The sequence below is a fragment of the Gorilla gorilla genome, chromosome 1, assembly GCF_029281585.2.
Source record: "Gorilla gorilla gorilla isolate KB3781 chromosome 1, NHGRI_mGorGor1-v2.1_pri, whole genome shotgun sequence".
Taxonomy (NCBI): Eukaryota; Metazoa; Chordata; class Mammalia; order Primates; family Hominidae; genus Gorilla; species Gorilla gorilla.
In genome coordinates, this window is record NC_073224.2 from 36,923,361 (window position 1) to 36,937,611 (window position 14,251).

General features: G+C 46.9%; 1 protein-coding gene across 3 annotated transcripts in view; it reads right to left on the reverse strand.

The window, feature by feature from the left end:
- The window catches only part of SUSD4 (sushi domain containing 4), a 145,078-nt gene extending 132,943 nt beyond the window's left edge, over positions 1-12,135 (reverse strand). Inside the window, exons 1-2 of one of the 3 annotated variants that reach the window (XM_055372330.2) lie at positions 11,783-12,135; positions 10,994-11,176 (exon numbers count right to left, since the gene is read on the reverse strand). In XM_055372330.2, the coding sequence (XP_055228305.2) occupies positions 10,994-11,176; positions 11,783-11,799 (200 nt within the window). In that variant the 5' untranslated portion in view covers positions 11,800-12,135. The remainder of the gene's footprint in view (positions 1-10,993; positions 11,177-11,782) is intronic. The other 2 variants (XM_063708318.1, XM_063708322.1) reach the window with 2 other exon arrangements.
- Positions 12,136-14,251: the final 2,116 nt, after the last annotated feature.

The window sequence follows — 14,251 nt, forward strand, 5'->3', positions numbered from 1 at the left end:
TCTTTCTTCATCTGGAGATGACAAGGGGCAAGAGCTCTCTGTGTGCTCATTTCCATGTAAATGAAAACTGCAGCAGCAGATTTTCAGCAAAGCCACTCTCGAGAGGATAGATAAATGCCCTGCTACCTCCTTAAACCATACAAGACCCTCCCTGATTAATTCAAAGCCCATTGCATAGACTGCACTTTAAGGAGCGCTTCCTCAAATCAGTCCCTGGCATTCCAGGGGCCCACGCGTGGCAAAGATCTAGGAAGGTCTGGGGCCGAGAAGAGGCTGCAGCAAGGTACTCTCGGCAGGCTACCAGGCTGCTTTCCTGAAGGGCTCTGAGGCTGGACTGCAGAGGATTTCCAGGCATTCCCGCAAAGGACTAGGAATCCCAAGATCTCCAGCCCACAGACACCCAGAAGCAGCATCCTACCTGCAAAGCTATAAAGAGGACTCCCAAGAGTTAGAGATAGCAGGCAGCTGGAGGTGAGAGGAGGCAGTCAACAACAAGGATAAGCACTTAGCGAGTCACTGGATTCAAATGCAACTCCCAGTTCACCCCACTGTCCTACCTGAGCCCACGGGGGCAAACTCACCATGCCCGCACACCTCCAGCATCCAGCAACAGAAACAGCATGCTAGATAAGGGGGAGGCAGAGCAAGGGATGCATGGAGCACCTCCCTCCCTCATGGACCTCCGGAGCACCTATAACAAATCACTTGCCTGCTTCACATGTTTAATCTCTTTTTCCTGAGGCTTCTGTGAGCACACAAAAGGAGCTGACTGGGCTTGGGCCAACAGCTATTGAGAAGTTCCTCTCAACACCACAAGGACCTTTTCCATCTCCAGACGTCACCATTCAACATGCCAGCAGCAGGCACTGAGAACAGACTGGCACATCCCATTTTGCAGCAAAACAGCTCCTCCAGCTGCCTGACATCATGTCCACACACAATGAGTTTTCACGGGGGTCAGGACCTGCACGTGGGAAGGCGTTTACATGCTGTGCAGAGCATCCCTTACCCTCCCTTTGTAATTAGGGAGGCAAAAGGCAAAAATAGCCCTATGTGCAGTGGAGAGGTGTCTCCCTCCAGATGCTCAATAATAACTTTTTGTATTTACGAAATGCCTCTGACACTGCCTCCTGTATACCAGCACATCCTATGCCCCTGTGAAGTCCAGAGGAACAAGTCTTATGGCCCCTGATTTACAGATGAAGAAACCAATGCATGGCAAGGTTAAGGGACCTGCTTCAGAGGTGACAGAGCTGGTGGTCACAGAGGGTGGGGTGATGGAGAGATCACTCTCTAACAATTGAATACTTTGAAGATGAACTGACAGCCAGAGAAGACTGAATCTTTGAAAAAGTCAAGGACAGCACTGCCAAAAAATTTGTGCAGGGAGAATCTGTATCCGGAGGGCTGAGCACATTTTTTAAAATCCCGGTGCCCCAGGACAGAGGAAGGGGCAGCAGCAGGGATGACGCCCCCTGGCCACCATCACTGCAGTGTTCAGGTGACAGACCCCTCTGCTCAATGTCCCCAGGAAGGGAGACACCCAAAGCCACTCATGGCCACACTGACCCTGCTGCACTCTACTCCTCCTCTTAGCTTTGTCCTCCCATTGAAGGTTAGAAAGCTACTCGGGAGGCTGAGGCAGGAGAATTGCTTGAGATCAGGAGGCAGAAGCTGTAGCGAGCCGAGATCGTGGCACTGCACTCCAGCCTGGGCAACAAGAGTGAAACGCTGTCTCAAGAAAAAAAAAAAGAAAGAAAGAAAGAAAAAGAAAAGGTTCTGACTCTTCTGCAGCTGATCCTCGGACAGCTCTATGTGGATTCTCCACCCCAACATCATAGGCTTCCTCCCTTCTGGCTCTGTCAACTTTCTGTTCAGTTGACATGGGCATCCAGAATTCAGATTACTTAAACACTAACCAAATAATACACAAATAAGTCTCCCGCCCCCAAATAAGAGGAGCAATCAATTGCCAGAATAAAGTGTTGTTGGTTTCTTAAAAATTCTTATTATGACCAATGCTGATGGTCAGCATAACTCCTCAGCCTCCAAAAAAAAAAAAAAAAAAAAAGAGCACCTCGCATCCACAAAGCAATGCTATAAACAGAACAATGATAGAAAAAAGCCTAGTCCACCATTTACAATCCAAGGGGAAAAATCTGGGCAAGCCTTTTAAATGCCACAGAGCAATTCAGACCATATTGTTCTAAATCAGAGGAACTGTACATTTCCAAAATATTACACCTCCATTTATGTAATTATAATTAAAACACTTAGGTAGCCTTCATCAGCCACCAAGTATATGCTGGCATGCTATAACCGAAACATACAGATGAGCCCCTCAACACACACACAAAACATTAACTGAAAATGCATCCTTGGGTTAGATTCTAACATTGACACTCACAGTTGGTTAACAGTGGTAGCTTAAAAGGACTGTTGAGAGCCTTTCACAAGATTAACTCTAAACCTATTAAATTTTTACAAAACAAGCAGATCCTATTGTTTCTTGCCTGGAGAAAATCAGAATCTTCTGGGTGTTAGGTATTTAGGGAAGTCTGAAGGATTCTTCTATGTACTGAGAATCTGAATTTGAAACTAGTTAGAACAGGAACAATGCTGTGGACACAAAGACATCAAAGAATCCACCATAAGAATGCATTTTCTTTCTTTCTTTTTTTTTTTTTTTTTGAGACAAGCTCTTACTCTGTCCCCTAGGCTGGAGGGCAGTGGCTTGATTTCAGCTCACTGCACTTCTGCTGCGACTACAGACGCGTGCCACCACACCCAGCTAATTTTTTTTTTTTCAGACGGAGTCTCACTCTGTTGCCCAGGCTGGAGTTCAGTGGCACAATCTCAGCTCACTGTAACCCCCACCTCCCGGGTTCAAGAGATTCTCCTGTTTCAGCCTGCTGGGTAGCTGGATTACAGGTACATGCCACCATGCCCAGCTAATTTTTGTATTTTTAGTAGAGATGGGGTTTTGCCACATTGGCCAAGCTGATCTCAAACTCCTGACCTCACTGACCTCAAGTGATCCACCTGCCTCGGTCTCCCAAAGTGCTGGGATTACAGGCATGAGCCACTGTGCCCGGCTAATTTTTGTACTTTTGGTAGAGACGGGGTTTTTGCATGTTGCCCAGGCTGGTCTCGAACTCCTGGGCTCAAGTGATCCAACCACCTTTGCCTCCCAAAGTGCTGAGGTTACAGATGTGAGCCACCGCACCAGGCCCATTTTCTTTCTTTCTTAAAAAGAATCTCCCTCTTCCTGATTCACCCAATTCAACCACATATGTATTTTATAAATGTAATCAGACCCCAAAAATAAGGTCTTTTTATATTTTGTTACTCTGAGAAAAAAAGGAATATAATGCATGAGTGACCCTCCTTGCTCATCTCCACTTCCACGCTGATAATTCTGGGAGATAAAAGTCACAAATTTCAAACAGAAACATGAGATAACCGGGTTACACCTTCATTTGCAAAGAACGTCACCCTTACTCATCCTCTCTTGAAAACTCAATGGATTGGGATGATAATGAAATGATCACTGATCAGGTTTACCAGGTTCTGCAATTCCTCTCACTCCTTAGAACCACAATCCATTCCTGGAGACTGGGTATGCACTCTTGGGTACACATATAGGGTTATGCTTCTGTCTGCCTGCAGGCCCTGACCTACTGGGGCCTGCACATGCCTCTCTTACACAGAGGAAGGTCATCTATAATGGCACTCCCAAGTTTACTGTCCTTTCCAAATAATGTCAAGAATTATTTTGTTTGACTTCTCTGATGTTCCCAGTTTACCTTGTTTAAGATTAATAAAGCAATTGCAATACTCTCAATTAAGAAGCTATTTGAGCAACTCAATTATTTCTATTTGTTTTTTTTCTTGAGTGGATAGTTTTCTTCTCTCTTAGGGTAGTACGGCATCCTTTTCTTGAGAGAAGAAGAAATACTGGGCCAAATTCTTTCCTAAAACACAGCATCTTAAGCTCATACCATGAAACATGGCTTTCTGAGTAAGTGACTCTCAGATCTCACAAACTATCAAATGTTATTTTTACTTCAAATTTAACCTTTTAGGGGGAACTTCTACACACATTCACAAATCTCAGATTTCTTTTTCTTTTTTTTTCAGTGACAGGGTCTTGCTCTGTTGCCCAGACTGGAGTGCACTGGCACGATCATAGCTTGCTGCAGCCTCAAATTCCTGGGCTCAAGTGATTCTCCCACTTCACCCTCCCAAAGTGCTGGGATTACCAGTATGAGCCACTGCGCCTGGCCAGATTTTGTTTTTTGTTTACCTTTTGACATATACTAACTAGATTTTCATCTACAGCATACGGTTGAGAAGATAAGTTCAAAGTCTGGACCAAAATGACAAAGAGGATACACAGAGGAAAGTCTTGACCAATAGAAGAGATTGCTCCTAATCTGGCTTTGTGTGATATTTGTGGAACCCTAGGACAGCAATCTCACTGAGGACGTCTCTTGAAATTTAACAAACAACAACAAAAAAAGGCAGAAAGCAAAAAAGAGAGAGAGAAATACTCAAAATCTCTTCCTTATCTTACTAGGTTGTTAGGAAAATTAAAGGTGGCGATACAGCTAAAAACATCTTGCAAACTGTATACTTGTCAAGTGCTTGTCCAAGTTACATGAAAAAGAACCACTCTTAGGAAGGCTCTCACTAAGGGAGCAACAGAGCTCAGAGACCCATCAGAAGGGAATGGTGACAGCAGTGACAGTCACTAGCAGAAGGCCCCAGAAACCAGCCACTTGTTTACTCACCCTTGGCAGAGCAGGTAAGACTCAAGCACAACCCATTCTGACTACCTTCTTCCAACAGGCACAAAAGGACTGGCACATGGGTTTCTGTCCTCTTACCATTCACCATTCAGAGCCCAAGATTCAGGCATTCTGGCCTTCACTTTGTCTTGGGTTGTGGGATTTTCTTGTTGTTGTGTTGATTTGTTTATATGCTTTCTGCTTTTTGCTCACAACACAAAAGAGTTCCCTTCTCTCAGGGCAGGGGGTGTTCCAAAATACTTGATAACTCAGCTTAAAGAAAAATGTTTGAATCAAATACAATACAAAGAAAAAAATGTATTTAGGGATTGGGATTTCCAAGTCCTGGCATGCTAAAAGAAAGATTATCATTACAAGAATAATCTGGGTCACCACGCCCCACTTGTAAGCCAGGTGAACTTGGACAAGTTGCTTGATCTTTCCACGCCTTCTTTTCTTCTTCTATATAATAAGGATAAATAATAAAATCTACTTCCTACAGTTGTGAGGAATTAAATGAGTTACTATCCACAAAGTGTGGAAAACTGAGTTGGTACGTAATAAGCACTCTTCAATTATTATTGAAGTATTATTAACAATTTGGAAACTTTTGTCAATCACGCAGATGTTGGCCAACTTAAAATTTTGTCCCTTTTCCCAATCTTCCATGGTTAACAATAGTTGAACAGCTCATTCTTATGAGAATGGACCAATACATCAATAAAATACATGAGAATATACATCTATCCATCAGTCCCAGATACTGTGATTGGCTTTGGTGAAGCAGGACCATATTTGTACACAAATTTGAAAGCCTATCCTTTTGCCCCTTTCTTCCCCTCAATTCAGAGGCAATGATCCCAATGATCTATTTAGACATACTGTTACTATGTGTGGTTATTTCAATTGTCAAACAGCAAATGAGCTTTCAAAGCACAGCAAGGATAAAGAGGAGCAGTCTGCAAAATCACTTTTCTCATCAGAATCAATAACATTAACACGGAATTTTAAGTCAAATTTAAAATATGTGTGAAAAAATAATTTTATGCATGCTTTTTGCATTTAAACTTTTGAGAAGACACCAACCCTTATCTGTATGTGTTCTCAGGACCAAGGACTGTATCCCCTTAACTGTGTATCCCCAGGATGTACAACAGACACTGGAAAAAGATGGATGGATGGATGGATGGGTGGGTGGGAAAAAGAGAGCTGGCTTTACTCAGATTTTAGAATCCATCAAATTCCTGTAATTGCAGAATCAAATATTAGTGATATGAAAGGAACTGAGTCAAGGGGAAGTCACACCACTTGACCAAAGCTAGGTGGCAATTTAAGGACAGAGGCTGAACTTGAGTTCTATCCGTCCTATAAAGAATGCAGAGCTCTTGTTTATACTAGAGCTTCCCATCTAAAGGCAAGCCTCCTTGGTCTTTTGCAAGCTTTGCAAATATGTCTCTGAAACTAGGAACAGAATAATTTAGGTGCTTTTCTTCACGTATCTAATCAGTGTTTACTGGAGAGAGATCTTCACCTACATTTTTCATTACATTCAAAAATTAAAGAACCACTGATTCTCTGACTTGCCTCTTCAGGCCTCTGAGACAAGAGATTTGCTACTTGTTATATGAAATCCTTCTGCCTCCAAAAGCTTTCAGATTTCACCCACTGGACAAATCAAGAGTCTCCATGCTGCTTATATTAAGGTAGCCTTTTGTTGCAGAAACATACATTAGAGTTAGAGGAGCTGGGACCTTGTGTACAGATTAAGTGCAGTTTGAAATTGTGAATTTTAGATGTAGCACTGAATGAAAAGCTTTCACTCTACCATGTAAGAAAATGTTTCTCAATAAAACCAAGGGACTTAACATCTACAAATCAGTGAGTCAGTCAGAAAGCATCTGTTTCTACCTGCTGGCACAGAGCACAGCACTACAGCGACATGAACCAAATGAGGGCTCCTGGAGCTCAATTCAGCTGCACTAGGACCATGACTTGGGTATGCAGAGAGGGCAGCTGGACCAGGGGTTTGCATGAGTCAGAGACCTAGAAACAGAAAAAAGAAGACAAGCCAAGCTCAGATGATATTTTGCTCCTGCTCTCCACCCTTCAGTGGGTTCCCCACTGCCTGCTGTGTGACTTTCAGAACCCCCATTGGAGCTTCTAGGACTTTTACAATAAGGTTCTAACCTATTTTTCCTTCTACCCTACTGATTCCTTGCAGGTATACTATATTCCAGATTAAACAGACTATTTTCTGCTCCCTGAAGGGTCCAATCATGTAACCACCTTCCACACCTTTGCACGAGCTATATCCCTCCACCTGAGATGCACCCTCCCTCCCCACCATCCTATCCTAAGTGCTACCTCTTCTCTAGAGCCTTTCCTGATTTTCCTTCCAACCTCATAGGCTACCATTAATTGGATGTGGCCCCAGCTATCATGAAACTTTTGCACTTTTGTAAAAAGTAACTCACTCATAGCAATTATTTTCTAAATGGTGTGGCAGTAATTTGGGAATCTTTTTTCTTGCTCTCAATCAAAATTAGCTGAACATCTACTGTGTGTCAGATGTTGTGCTGGGTGCCTGAGACACAAAAATGAATAAAGTCAAGTTTCTTGCCCTCAGTGGGATTGTGGTCTAGTAAATGAGGCAATATTATGATAGAGGGTTACAGCTAGTGCAATGGGAGCCCAGGTAAGGGAAGAACTTACTGACTAGGGAAATATGAGAGAGGTTATGGCATTTAAAAGTTGGGGATAGAAAGAAATTTGAGAAAATTTGCTCATTTAGGAAAAAAATGAGTAAGAGAGAGTTCTAGGTAAAAATAACATTTATGCAACAGTGCTTGGCTCAGGACAGGGGGTAGGCACTCAATGTTTATTGAATGAATAAAGCAAAAGTCTCCAAAATCACGGCATTGTCTTAGCCCCCTCAGCCCTACTATTATTTACATTTACTAAGTGCCTACATGATTTCCATCCTTCACACCAACCCTGTAAATTAGGCACCGTCATCCTCATTTTATAGATGAGGAAGCTGAGGCTCCCAAGTCCTGAGACCCCAAAGCTATCAAGTGGCAGAGCCTGATTGAGTTATTTATAATACAGACATGTGCTAAAGAATTCACCTTAAAGGAGTCACTTGTTGAGCAAACTCTTGGCTCTCTTCCTTGAAGCCTGGGGGTGGGGGGCACTCTGGGCATCCCTCAAAGCCCAGCAGGTCTCTGGTCAAGTGTACTGGGGCAGAAAGGGGAGAAATGGCTGAAGCCATGCTCCATGCAGATTCCACACACGGCAGGGTCCTATATCTCCCCACCAACCTAATATGAGTTCTTGCACAGCATTTGGTCTCAGTGGCCCCAAATGAGGGCCCTCTTCCTTAATGACAAAAGACAACCTGGAGAGAGCCACCCAAACATCACCTCAGGACAAGTCAGGCTCATAAAAGCTTCCCTAGGGTTCAAAGAACTGAATCGGAGCTCTGGCTTTCTAAGACAAAGCATTTCATTTTTGATGGAGTTCCTGTTCCTACTTTTCTTTGATCATTTTCTCAATTTCTGCCTTTCTAATTCAGGCTTTTTCTTCAATACTTGTACTGGGCACATGCTTTTTTTTTCTCCTAGCTGAGACGATTATATCTTGCCATTGTGGTGTTCCTTTTCCATTGAAAGCAATCAAAAATGAAAATCCACATTTCAGAACAGTGTCCATTAAATGTACACTTTTTTGTGGATGAAAAAAAGCACTCTCTGAGGGCTGATTTTCAGCTCTGTGTATCACCTGAAGATTAGATATTGGGTGAGACTTCTGCTCCTCACAGGCCATTTGCATTTAGTAATTGAGAATGATGGCAGAAAGTCTGGAGCAGAAGGAACTTATTTTAAGGAATGCCTTGGTCTCAAGCATTGCTAATCAAAGTGTGGTCCTTGGATCAGTGGTAACTGCTTCACCTGGGAGCTTATTAGAAATGCTGAGTCTCAGGCCCCACTCCAGACCAAATGAATCAGAATCCACCTTTTAACAAGATCCCAGGTGATTTGTATGCACATTAAAGTTTTAGAAGCACAAGTCTAGAGCTAAGGTGTATTTACTTTTATTGCCTTATTGGAGCCTCCATGTGCATTTCTTTCCTAAAAAAGAAAATCTCTGTATAGTGAACTCTATAGGACATCCCCCACCACCCTTGCTTGCCCAAACGGTTTATTCATAGAGGAACTGTGAAGTGATAAATACTCTTCCAGAAATCACACTCTCAGCCTGAAGGAGTTCAAAGTGAAACGCAGCTGATGGCTAGCTTCCTGCAGCATATGAGTGCCTAAAAAGAAAGAGCTCTGAGACTGACAGGTGACAGGCAACCCTTACTCCCATCCTCTTCTCCAAGGCTCTGGATATTTTTGCCTGGCATGATCCCCCCCAGGAAGGCAGGGAAAAAAGACATGCTATAAGAACCTCATAGGTGACTGTCATAAGACCGAGGTGGCCATGATGTACACTGAGCTCTGAAATGTTGAGGAGGATGCTCTGTAAACACGACCAAGCAGAACCAAGAGCACAAAACAAATCTCGGCTGTGCTCAGACCTCACCCATCCAATAACAATAGTCAAGACAAATGTAAATGAACCTTGATTAACTAGTCTGTCATCTACATAAGAGAAATGGACCAAGAAGATGGAAAATCATGTGGACCTGGTTTGAGAGAATGAAAGCTAGAACTGGGAGGCAAAAGCAGAGAGGAGGGGAGGAAATGATCCAGATCCACGCAATACTGTTCTGCCCGTCTATTCCCACTCATATGTGAAGCAGAGCTGGTGTCCACGGCAAATTAGAGGCTGTGACCAGAGCCCTGGCAGGGCACACAGGTGCTGGCCTGGCCTCACACTTGACCTTTTCCTCCATGAAGAGGAAGCTTGCCTCAGAGAAATCTCTATAAAAAACTACAAGCATCCAAAAAGTTATTCCTTCTTAAAAAAAAAATACAAAAATAAAAATAAAAACCAATGTCCACCCAAAGCAAGTGTTTTCTCACTAATTTTGATAGATATGCACATTGCAATAAACACCTTTATACTCTGGGCATCTTTCAGATGTCTAAGTGGAATGCCTGGGTTATTGATTACTCTGTGTTAAAGCCCAACTTTATATCTCTCCTCCACTTTTGCTAATTTTTCACTCATTTTTTTTCCATTTTCACCTTTGAATTCTCTGAAACAGCAATATTTTAAAACGCTAAAATGGTTTATTTACATCAGTCAATACTTGCTTTTCAACCAAAGATAATTTATTTATATATTAACAGTATCTCAGCTCCTTTTAACGTCCACATCAGCGAGCTCTAGAGAACGTTTGCAATGGACAGGAATGATGGACAGCAACGAGCAGGGGAGGCAGGGAGACTAGGCTCTGAAATTCAGACAGGAGCTCCATCTGTCTTCCTCTACCACAACTAAAAGATACCCCTCCCCCAGAACCAAATATGTTATAGATTAGCCGCCCACGGAGGCTGAGGCTATCAATTTTATTTCAGCTAACTTCTACTTCATAGAAGAGCAACTGACTTTATTCCCTGAAATCATACCTCGATGAGCAAAGCAATCTGTCAGAGGCACACCTGAAAGAATACCTCTGCACCGCCTCCACGCCCCCAACATACATATACATGCTGCACACACAGGGGAAGGGAAAGTTAACTTTCAAATAAACCTGCCCCGCAGCCAGTCTGACCACGTTTCCAGACCCTTCACATTCTCAAAGGTGGTTCTTACAACTCTTGCTTAAATCCAGAGGCTGAAATCTGACCTCTATCTGCTGAAGGCATTGGCAAGAGGTCCAAAAATACACCACTCCCCACTCCCCCCACCCCCCACCCCTCCCCCCCTCCCGCCCCCGCTTCCTTGGCCAAAGTGGGAATAATGGGCCAGGCTTTATTGTCTTTCCTTGGGAGAAGCCAGGCCCGGAGGCTGGTGGGAAGCTCCAGACAGAATGTGGGTGTGTGAATCTGTGCGGGCTCCACATGGGAATTTTCAGGGAACTCCAGCGGTTTCGGAGAAGGGCGGCCATAGGCTGGGACGCAGGCACCCTCGCGTTGTCAGATCCTCCTGAAGTCTGGGTGTATGGGGGAGGGGTGCAGGGCTGTCCTGGTAGCTAGGCTCTTTCTCCCCTCTGGGCCATCCCCAGGCCCTCCCATCACAGCTGGGTCACTCACCGCCCGTGAGCTGTGCAGGGCCGAAGCACAGCGCCAGCTGAAACCACAGGATCACGGCCAAGAGTCTCTGGGGGGACTGAGGTTGCTGCTGCTGCTGCTGCTGCTCTAGAAATCCATCTCCATTGCTCGGGTTCATTCCATGATACATCTTTCATCCACAGAGGGCATCCAGCTTGCAAGAGTCTGCAACCAGAAGCGGAACACCACAATAAGCCAGTCTGTCCGGGCTCGAGGGCCACGCTCCCCCTCCTCCGCTCTGGGACCCGGCGCCTCGGCTTCCCAGGCTCCATCCTGGTTCCTCCCCCGCGCGGCCCCCGCCCCCTTTCCCACGGCGAGGTCCCCCGCCTTCCCCCGAGCCGGGTGCACTGAGTAACAGCCGCCGTGGGATGCTGCGCGTGCTGGGGGATGGAGGACAGGAGGGAGGGCAGGGGTTAGCGCACATTGGCTCCGCGCCGGTCCCCGGGATTCAGCAGCTGTGCCCACCACAGGAAAGTCTAGAGCCTCCCCGCGTCTCGGGGCCGAGAAGACACTTTTCCCTGGGCCTATACATTTCACTCTGGGAATCTCACAATGTGGCACCGTCTCCCCCAGCTACTTCTCTGGTTTTCCTCGGGATTGGGATGGATCCTACTGCCCCAGTCCCCAGTGAGATTTCTCTGCGCTGTCAAAAAAAAAAAAAAAAAAAAAAAAAATTCTCCCTTGGGGAGCTGCACCAGGCACCAACTCCCCCTCCCCGGCCTGCGCGCGCCTCCTCGGAATGGAAGACCCTTCCGGGGCTGTCGGTCTTACCTGTGGGTCTCATGCATGCAGCTTCCTTCCCTCCTCCGCCTCCTCCCCCCGCCAGTCTAACCCGCATCTGTGCGCGACCTCTGCTGCCGCCGCTGCGCGAGCGAGCGAGACGGAAGCTTCGGCGGCGGCGCTCGGCTCCAGCTCCCCCGCCCGCGCGCTCCCTCCCCAGGCGCCCCCGAGCAGGCGGTTGTTGGGGGAGGACGGTAGCCCGGCCGCGCGCGCCCGCTACCTGAACTCGCGAGCGCGCGGCGGCGGCGGCGCGGAGAGAGGGAGGGGGTGGGGACGGGGTGAGTGGGGGGGCGGGGACGGGGCGAGGGGTGCGCGGGCGCGCGAGCACGCGCCTCTGCCAACCCAGCCGGCGCCGCGGCGGGGCCGGGGACTGGCGAGGGCGGGGACGGGGAAAGGGACCCGCCGCCGCGACCAATGGGAAGCCCGCGCGCCTGCACCTGTCGGGGCGCGAGGCGCCGGCGGCCGGTCTTGCACACGCACGCAGCTCGGTCGCCCCTTCCCTGGCGCTGGACTGCAGCCCCTGCCCCGGCTGCGCGCCAGCTCAGGTGCCCGCCCCGGCCTCCGCGCGGCCTCTGGGGCCCCCAGCCCGCGGCGCGGCGCGGGAGAGCGCTCCGCCCTAGAACTACGGCCGCGGCGGTGGCTGCAGACCCGGGGCGAGTGCGCGGCCGGCAGCTCCCAACCCCAGAACGCTCGCCACAGACCCGGTTAACTTGAGCACCGCCAGTTGCCCAAGTCTCTTAATTTCCCGCGTTAACCCCTCCCCGCTCCCACCTCCGCCGAAGCTCTGCGCGTCCCCAGGGAGCCCGAAGGACCATCTGAGGCGGCTGAGAGACACTCTCCCCCTCCCCCGCACCCTTGGTATTTTCCCTCTGCCAGCCGCAGGTGTTGTGAGTGAGGACCCCTGTCCGGTCTTGGAGATGCGCGGGGCCCTCGGAGCCTTGGCCTGGGAGGCGCTCCCGGGGGCGGGGAGGCGGGGGTGGCGGGTGATTGGTGACACGCAGACGGTTGGGTATCTGGAGGAGGGGAGGCTTCCGGGGTCGTAGATCAGAAGCCAAGGGGGTCGGTGGTAATTGCCCTCCCAGCCCCAAGTGGAGAGAGTTGGCCTGGTCGGTCCCCTGTCTCTGCGCCGATTCTGGTGTCGGAGCTCAGCCCGCAGTGGTTGCAGCTCTCAGTCGCCGCCGGCTCTGATCGCCCGCGGTCGGTTTCAAGTTAGGGAAGCACACATTCCAGCCACAGTGATTAAGAGGTGTCAGCTAATGAGGTGGCGTCCACCGGCAGCGCTTTAGAGCCAGTGACACTCCATGATTCTGTAGCAATTTGTGGATATGAAAACTATGTTCCTGATACAGCTACTAAATCATCCTTTGCTTCTATCGACTTTCCCAAAATCTCACATACTGATGGTAGTTGGGAAATTACAGCTTTTATACTATGTCAGCTCTTACTGGGAGTAATTTTAACACATTCTTTCAGGATAGATTAGCTTTTAGTAGATAAGTCAAGCTCTGTTATTTTGTTTTTTGCTTTTGCGTGTGAAATTGAGATGGCAGCTTTGCACAAAATAAGATGTTGACTAGCACAAGTCCAGTTTTGCTACAGCTTGTACTTTGGGACCCCAAAATCTTAGTAGGGGACCATCCACCTTCCCAAGGTCCTGTGACTGTCCTCTACAGTTTGTATATTTATTCCATTTTTCTTTCTTAGTAAATTTTCTAAATCTTTTTAAATATCCACCAAATCAACAACGGTCAGAAATATTTGTTGACCATGCACATGTTCTTAACAATTATAAGAGATATATCCAAGTGCCGTTGAAATCTGTTCTTTGGCTGGAGTACAATCTAATTTTAACAGAGAATGTTGGGACTGAAAGGAACATTCAAGTTTGTCTGATCCAAACATGGGATCTATGCCTGAGTTTCCTCTCTGACATTTCTAATAAGTGGTCATTCAGCCTCACTGAATACTCATCAAGGTAGCCTGTTTATATTTGCCAGCAGGTCTCTTAGAAAAGTCTTTCTTATATTGAACTGAAATCTACTTCCCTGAAACCTTTACCCACTGATTCTGGCTCTCCTCTGTGGGCCCACGCAGCTAAATAGAATTCCTCTTTCTTAAGAGAGCATCTCATGGCTTTGGAGATGGCTTCGTGTTCCCTTGAGTCTTCTCTTCTCTGGGTCACGCATAGCCATTTCCTTCAGTGCGACGATTCCCAGACTTTTCACCAGCCTGTGGCCTTTCTCTGACCCAGTTTCTCAATGATATCCACCCCCAGCAATCAAAGTTTGTTTCCAGAAAGAGGCCCTACTTTCCCTCTGTGGGTTCTGACCAGTACAGGCCGGTACTGTCGCTTTCTGTATTTTAAACAACTTGCTTCTATTAATTCAGCTGAAGAAGACAAGCCTTTGGAGGGCAACTACAGCATAACATATTGTTATTATTATTATTTTTTTATTATTG